The 8,372-nt window shown below is 39.4% G+C and overlaps 1 protein-coding gene across 1 annotated transcript in view; it reads right to left on the reverse strand.

Annotated features, from left to right (window-relative positions):
• Positions 1–845: 845 nt before the first annotated feature.
• The window catches only part of LOC106899370 (retinoblastoma-like protein 1), a 36,418-nt gene continuing 28,891 nt past the window's right edge, over positions 846–8,372 (reverse strand). The window contains exons 16-22 of the mRNA XM_014961155.1: positions 7,903–7,913; positions 6,970–7,082; positions 6,340–6,443; positions 5,659–5,796; positions 3,795–3,959; positions 2,136–2,271; positions 846–976 (exon numbers count right to left, since the gene is read on the reverse strand). Coding sequence (XP_014816641.1) covers positions 846–976; positions 2,136–2,271; positions 3,795–3,959; positions 5,659–5,796; positions 6,340–6,443; positions 6,970–7,082; positions 7,903–7,913 — 798 coding nt within the window. The remainder of the gene's footprint in view (positions 977–2,135; positions 2,272–3,794; positions 3,960–5,658; positions 5,797–6,339; positions 6,444–6,969; positions 7,083–7,902; positions 7,914–8,372) is intronic.

An 8,372-nucleotide genomic window follows, 5' to 3' on the forward strand; every position in this document is an offset into this window, starting at 1 on the left:
TCGAGCCGAGCCCGCTGCCTTCTTGCTGCTTAATAGCCAGAACAGAAAAAAGACATAGATCATGACTGGGGGGGGGACGGGGGTGAGAGATAAAATCAAGCAATACTGATATCACATAGCTGTTTATTGATAGTCCTGTGGCCAAAAAATAAAGGTTGAAAATACTATTTTTCAGTATGAAAAATATCAAAGTAAACCATAGATTTCACAGAAAGCTAAAAGTATTAAGGGCTTCATGTAGGAAATACTCTACAAAATGGTCGCTGTTATGAACATCTCTTATAAAATTATCATTTTAAGTAGATAGAGGACCTTTAAAAATTATTATCTACTTGAACATATGATCCCTGCTGCTTATGTGAAATGCACAGGAGTAAGAAGACCTCATTACTGAGCCAGGATCATTTATTAGCTGCAAAGTGAAATAATTAAAGTTAACTTTGGGCATTATTGTAAATAAAACAGATGTACCTTTGCATTGAAAATCAGCAATATTTTCATCATTAGATTTCAGGAAAATCATTTCCCATTACTTGTGCCAATTTAAAGGAGAGCTCAAATTATTGAATCACAAATGTTCAATATCCAGCTTGTGTTTTGATTATATATGACAAAACCAATTTGGGGTGCTGGGAAGAATAAGCGTTTCCTATTTGCAGCACCTCAGCCTTTAGTGCTTTCCCTCTGATTATGCTTCATTGCTGCCTAGCAGCTTCCATGCACTCAGGAATGAGCACCTTGCTGGATAAGCAGGAGGTGGTCCTTTAACTAGTCACTTTTTCAGAAGCCCAATAATAAGAAAGAAAAAAAAAAGGCAAAATCTCAAAGTTTGTTTCCACTGAGTTTCAATCAAAACGGCATTCCTTCTTCAGCACAGTTACCTTGGTGAGTTTGGATGCCAGTAACTGCAAAAATAGAAGTTTCATAATAGCTAAGATAGGCAAGCGAGCGTTATCTTCCTCTACACGCATGAAAGCTATGGGTAGGATATTAAAAAGAACATTGATCACTTAGGCAAAAACAAAATAAACTGTAATTGATTTCCAATGGAATTTACACCTGTAGGTCATTTAGAGAGAGATTTTCGCATGTACTTAAGTAGGCAAACATCTAACAGGATTGAGATAAACAAGGGGGTTATATTCTCAAGGGCTCTTCAGCATTGCAGTGACCAGACTTAACATGAGAAATCTCCCTGTTTTGTCTCTTTTGCCATGTTATGATTAAGAATATGATTTTTTTGGATTGCATTTTAACGTTGGCAAAATTAAGTACCTCATGGATATCTGAGGCTCTGGGTAAGTAAGAAATTTGGCACAACTTTCTAGATCTCTACAGTCGTTTGCTGCATCATGCACTGTATGACAAGCGGTCCTGTACCAGGATTATCCAACCTTTTTCAGCTTTTTTGTCCCTAAATATTCTCAGTGTAGAAATATTAACAATGCAAAAAAAGAGTATATAGTACAGTAAATGCAATAATTCCTTTCCTAATTTATGTTTTTGGGATAGCCAAGTTGTTCTGGCTTTGGAAAGAGTGCAATTTTCATTCTTCTTGAGGTGAGCCACACAGTTCCCAACTTTCCTTTGACAGCTCCCTCTCAGCTACACCAAGCAATTTCTCCCTGCAACGTTTACCTCCTTTGGGGGGCTTCAGTTCTCAAGTTTAGGCTCAAGGCTTGATGGAAAATTCCAGAAAACTTATTTTACACCTTTACTTATAAACCTGGTGCAGGGGCCAGTGTGTAGCCATGCTAAAAGGTTTAGTCTACACCTACTACTTACTGAGCCACTGGAAAAAAAAAAAAAAAAAACCAACAAACTGGAAAAATCTGACCAGCATGGGACAATAAGCCATCAGATCACAACCCATGCAAGAGCAAGGTAACCCTTGCATCAAAACAGCAGCAAAACTTGCTCCAATTCAGAAGTGAAGCATTAGCACCACTGTCTGCTGCCAGTCAGACACAGCAATGGTTTGACTGGATACATCTAGACTTTCCCTTGATCGAATAAGAGGCTTCACAATTCTGAATGCTTAATTCAGATTCAAGGTTGCTTTTTGCAGTTATAAAGACTAAACCCTCCCTCCCCAAATTCACACATTCAAATCAAATCAGAAACCTTGAACATACCCCGCTTTGAACTCCCACCAAGATCTGTCCGAACCTCTTTTACTCGAGGATGAATTATAGGAGATATTGGCATGATAGACAAATGCCCAAGCCCACTTCCTCCATTGCTTGCTTCAAAATTGTTGGGAAATATTACCTGAGAAATAAGAAACATCCACATAAGATAACAAATAGATTTTCCCTCTTTGTGCCAATCTATTAATACAAATTTTTCTGCAGTAATTGTCTCATTTGAATGGTTTTCTGAATAAAAAAAAAAACAGAAGAAATTTTGTTTTTTAAATAGGGAAAAAAAGGAAGACCAGGAACTACAGGCCAGTCTCACCTCTCTGCCTGTCAAGATCATGGAGTGGATCGTCCTGGAATTGCTGGTAAGGCATATGGTGATTTGTGACAGCCAACATAGCTCCACTAAGGGCAAATTGTGCCTGACAAATTTGGTGGCCTTCTACGACAGGGTTACACCATTGATGGATAATGGAAGAACAACTGACTTCATCTACCCAGACTTATGCAAAGCATTTGACACTGTCCTGCACAACATCCCGGTCTCTAAATTGGAAAAACATGGATTTGATGGACAGACCACTGAGTGGATCAGGAACTGGCTGGATGGCTGCACTCAAAGGGTTGCAGTTAATGACTCAATGTCCAAGTGGCGACCAGTGACGAGTGGTGTTCCTCATGGGTCAGTACTGTGACCAGTGCTGTTTAACATCTTTGTTGGTGACATGGACAGTGGCATCGAGGGCACTCCCACCAAGTTTGCCAATGACACCAAGCTGTGTGGTACGGTCGACATGCTGGAGCGAAGGTATGCCACGCAGAGGGACCTGGACAGGCTGGAGAGGTGGGCCTGTGCAAACCTCATGAAGTTCAACCAGGCCAAGTACAAGTTCCTGCACGTGGGTCAGGGCAATTCCAAGCACAAATCCAGACTGGGCAAGAATGGATTGAGAGCAGCCCTGAGGAGAAGGGCTTGGGGGTGTTGGTGGATGAGAAGCTCAACATGAGCTGCCAACGTATGCTCATAGCCCAGAAAAGATCTGCACCCTGGCCTGCATCCCCAGCAACATGGCAAGGGAGGGGATTCTGCCCCTCTGCTCCACTTTGGGGAGACTACCCTGCAGTGCTGTTTCCAGCTCTGGGGCCACCAACATCAGAAGAACATGGACCTGTTGGATCAGGTCCAGAGGAGGCCATGGAGATGCTGCGAGGGCAGGAGCCCCTCTACTGTGAGGACAGGCTGAGAGAGCTGGGGGGGTTCAGCCTGGAGAAGGCTCCAGGAAGACCTTGGAGCCCCTTCCAGTCCCTAAAGGGGCTCCAGGAAAGCTGGGGAGGGACTCGGGATCAGGGAGGGGAGTGATGGGACAAGGGGGAAGTGTTTTAAACAGAAAGAGGGGAGATTGAGATTAGACATTGGGAAGAAATTGTTTGGTGTGAGGGTGGTGAGAACCTGGCCCAGGTTGCCCAGAGAAGCTGTGGCTGCCCCATCCCTGGGTTTAAGGCCAGGTTGGATGGGGCTTCAAGAAACCTGGTCTAGTATCCCTGCCCATGATCTTTAAGGTTCCTTCCAACTCTAACCATTCTATGATGAAAAAAAAAAAAGTAACAAAAGAGAGCATGAATTTTGTAGTAAGAGGGAAACGGGAAACATACTTCTTCACAGGTTGGGACCTTGTTTTCTGAGGCCTGAAGGGCATTCCAGAGTGCCGAATCCCGAGTCCAGGCGAGACTCTCAAGAATTTGTTCCTCAATGCTGTTGAGGTGCTTCACCATGTCTCTGGAAAGTCCTTCCTCAGACCGAATCAGTACTTCAATTACCTAATGGTAACAAGACACACACACAAAAGCACAGCCGTATCGCTCGTGCTTAACACTATTAAATCATTCTGCATTTCGGGACCCTGTCTGAAACTTCTCTTCAACGTAGAACGCTCCAGCTTCCTCCTTACATCTTAATCTTCCCCAACCCTCTTCTGATCTCTCTTTTTTAACCCCCTTTCCCAATGGCAATCCAGGAGTTGAATATGGACAGCAGATGTCTCCTCAATGCAGAACAACGCACTCCCAGGGTTTGGTGTGGTGCTGTCTTTGGGTTTGTTGGGGGGTTTTTTGGCTTTTTTGGTTTTGGTTTTTTTTACGGCTCCCTCTCACCATCGCCAAGCAGGAACAGAGTGAAAGCACTAAGCACACACAGTGCTCACCCACCACCTGCATGCAGATCTAGGAAGACATTACCAGGTGTATCCACTTCAGCTGGGTGCATGAGAACCCCAGCATTTAAGCTTTCCCTTCTTTCAAACAAGCAGCCCATAATAAAAAAGGTTGAAAACCAGCACCTTAAGTTTTCAATTAAGAAAAGGTTAGAACACTTAACGCGTACAAACCGTGGTTGAAAAGGCCCTTGAAATATCCTATTCTACCTCTTCTGGTCCAACTCAATCCGCTGTATTTATGTTATTTCTCACAGGGGAACATTCAGCTTGTTTTTCTAAAGCTCCAGAGATGGAAATGCCATAAAACTTCCCTGGAGCACTTAGTTTCTGTTGTATAAAGAAGTAAATACAGCACCCGAAGAACAGTTAAAAATAGCACAAGTGAAATAGTAAATATTGGGTCTCCCATGTGAAGTCTCTGTGATGGCAATTTTTTTTTTTCAATTAAGAGTGCTGCAAGAATGTATACTGAAGAGCAAAGAAAATTAAAATCAAATGTAAATCTTTCGCACAAAGTTGATCTGCACTGGCACATCTGGTATTGACATATGTAGGCTACCAAGAGCCACAGCAATAGACAGATTGTTTCAGTTTCACTATAGCCCTACATCTGAGGATTAAAGAAGGAAGAAGAGAGAACAGGATAAAAGGGTTCAATTTTTTTTTTGGTTATCATCTAAACAGAACTACTTCTGATTTATTCAGGACTTAGAGTAGTAAGCTGATAGGCATCTAGTAAAAATAAAAGGCATATGGATAGATGATAAAAGCATCAAACAAGTCAAAGAACAGAAATGACACTGGAGGCAGGAGAGAATGAGGTTGAAAAAAGAGCAAAAATAGAAAACATCCAGGAAAAGAGATTTTATGTTGTCATATAAAATAAAACAAGCCTATGATAAGTAGCAGTAGCCAAAGGCAACAAAGAGTATTATTGCTATTTTATCACTAATAAGCAAAACTATAGCTTGCAGTCAATAAATATGAATATCATCAAAATATATGCTTGAATGCTTTAGTCTACTAAAAGCGCATATATATATATATGAAGAACTAAAAGTTGATCTGCAGCACATTACAGTTAAGTATAATGTAAAAAATGGTTTTCTTCCTTTAAATTCAGTTTCAACTCCAGCATTACACATTCCAGGTAATATATTTAAGGACAGCCAGAATTTAGAATAGGCATATTACACATTAACATCAGTCCTTCTCCTACTTGATTACCTAGGAAGGAAGAGTCTTTAAGACTCTTATGTGCCACTTTTAATACATATCTGTCCTAAGACAGTATTTTTTTTTACCTTATAGAAATAGAATGGCCTGAGGTCAAGAACTTCAATGATCCAGGGAAAGGTACGGGGGGAGCTGTATGCAAAAAGCACAATCTCCAAGCAGCACGCCATGAGAGAACGGTGAAAGACATCTTGTTCCAGAAGAGCCTGAAGAGGTTACAGAAAATGTCAATGATCTGATGTTTGGGAAGTTTGAGTTTTGTGGCACTAACACCACATAGCTTATTGCTGAGAGAATAGCTACTACTTTTTTCTACCTACCACAACCTCCTCTTTTGACAGGAAAGTTTAGAATGGTAAAGGCTAGAAGCAGATTAACAGTGCCAAAACAATCACATTTTTCATACTATGAAATTGACTCACTGTGACTAGCAGCACAAATGCATTGCTGTCTAAAATCAAGTATTGATACTGTTAATTAGATAAAGAGGAGAATAAAAATTCTGTCAATAAAGTCATGATTCTAGAAGGCAACACAAATTAAGATGGTTAGTTACATCAGAATCATACCATTTTTAGTAGCAGTAAGAACTATATTTAGGTACCTCCCATATACTTCCCCTTTTAAAATATTAACAATATACACAGACTGCTTTACTATAGACTGCTCTGTTCTGATGCTGTCTGAAGAGAACCCCCTAGAGAGGAGTACAAAAAGTTGTTCACCTCTTTTGCCAGTACTTTACTTACAGTCAGATCTTTCCCGTGCAGTCTTCGTGTTTCTTGCACCATTATAGTCTCCAAGACTTTATAGTACAAGATCTCTGCCAGTTTTAATCTGTTTATAGCAAAATCTGAAATTTAAGACCAACAGAGATGAAGCCCAATGCGATTTGCACAAATGGTTTTAAGACTAAATTGACCATTACTTGTCCTTCTCTGAGAAAACAGTGCAAACGTGTGCATAGACTCTCCAAATCAAAAAAGTATGTTGAGAAATGCACTAGTCACAAGAACAGCACAAAATTCTAGAAATGTTTTGAAGTATATTATTTTTTAATATTTCTAGTGATGTCATTTTGTAGATAGTTGCAACAATAATTTTCCTATTTGTATTCCGTTTCCTTTTTCAATTTTAAATAGAAGAAGAATGCAAATTTACAATTGCTAAGAGGTGCTATGAACTGCAACTTTGGTTTTACTCTGTAATAAACTTCTGTTCTTTACAGTGTTCTGTTTGACTACAGCAGTTTCCTGTTTAGATATGTTCTGGGTTAAAAACAGCTCCACTGTATTAAATAATTAGACAATAGTATATGTATGCATTTTATTTGCCCTGGTTTAATATTCTGAAACACTTCACACACTTTACACCCATACCTATATGAGATCCTGGCTGTTCATCTGTTGACTGAGTGTAGCTGCGACAGAACCTCTCGCCTATTTCTTTCACTCTGCTCGTAATGCTTTCCATAGGGCTGCGTGCACAAGACCTGAAGCAGAACCCAAAGAGAAAGCCTTGTTTGTATAAATAAACAGCCAGCTTAAAAAAAACCAACCAAACACCACCCCAAAAAAGAAAAAAAAACAAGCAAAAAAACCCCACCATCCAAATAAAAAGAAGAGAGGCCAGTTATACCAAGCTTTCCTCATTAGGCAACAACCTGCATTACATAGAGAACAGAGGAAAGCATAGAACATACAGAAATATTCCTTCCTTTTTTCCTTTTCTAGCAGAGTTAAAAGAGACTATGTAGATTTTGGAACAAATGCAGGAGAAAGCAAGAGCTATAGTAGCACTCTCAGAAGAAAAACATATGTGCTAGGAGCAAGGTGGTAGGAAGGATGCTACAACAGGGAGCCAACCAACCAATGCATCCACGAGACCACACAAACCAGGCCTGGTTTGAGGGAGCACAGGAAAGCTTTCAAAGTGAAGAGTCAGCATCTTTCCAAAAATACCTTATTTTCTAGCAAGGCATAGAGGAACTGATGAACTCCACAGTCACTCTCATAAAAAGGGGCCATAAAATCTCTGTCTGGAGATGCCCTTTCTGAATGCTTCCAGACCTCCTTGCAATTCTATATTAGAGGACAGTGGCTTGTGACTACTGTCAAATTAAGACACTAAACTATTTTGAAAAGCTAGCATTGAAATAAATGAAGGTTTCATTGAACAAAGCTTTCTAATTAATTTCAAAGTTATGTTTCCAAGGAATTTTAATTTGAAGGATAATATATTCAAAAGCATAGAATGTTACACATAGTCCAAACCACAGTTCTTTCCATTTCTCCCAATCAGGCAGTACATACCCTAGTGCTTCCTGAACTCACAACCAAGGTGAGAAAAGTACTCAACACATGTCTTGTCAGAAGTTTACTCAATTCTTTTCCCCATTTTAATATTTATATCTCTCGACAGACTGGTTTATTACTTGAACAAACACATTTTTCATTAGGGACTGCAGACATGTTAATGCTTTAATTGTGTAACATAAAAAATATTAAAGAGTCTTAAAAAAACAATCAAAGAAAGATTCAGAATAGAAATCCTGCTGAGCATTTGTAAACTTTTAAGAGCAAACGCTAGGAAAACTTTCAAAATATAAGTAACTCCAAAGATGAGAATTAAAAGTAGTATTTTTCACCAATTTATAAAGGTTGTTTAAAAAAAAACCAAAGCAACCAAAACAAAACATTACTTTTGCACATCAAATATTAAATGCTAATACTAGATGTCCACTCTGATTAATAATTTAAAAAAAAAAAAAAAAAAAAAAAAA

This window comes from Calidris pugnax, unplaced genomic scaffold (assembly GCF_001431845.1).
Source record: "Calidris pugnax isolate Ruff unplaced genomic scaffold, ASM143184v1 scaffold518, whole genome shotgun sequence".
In the NCBI taxonomy this organism is placed as follows: domain Eukaryota; kingdom Metazoa; phylum Chordata; class Aves; order Charadriiformes; family Scolopacidae; genus Calidris; species Calidris pugnax.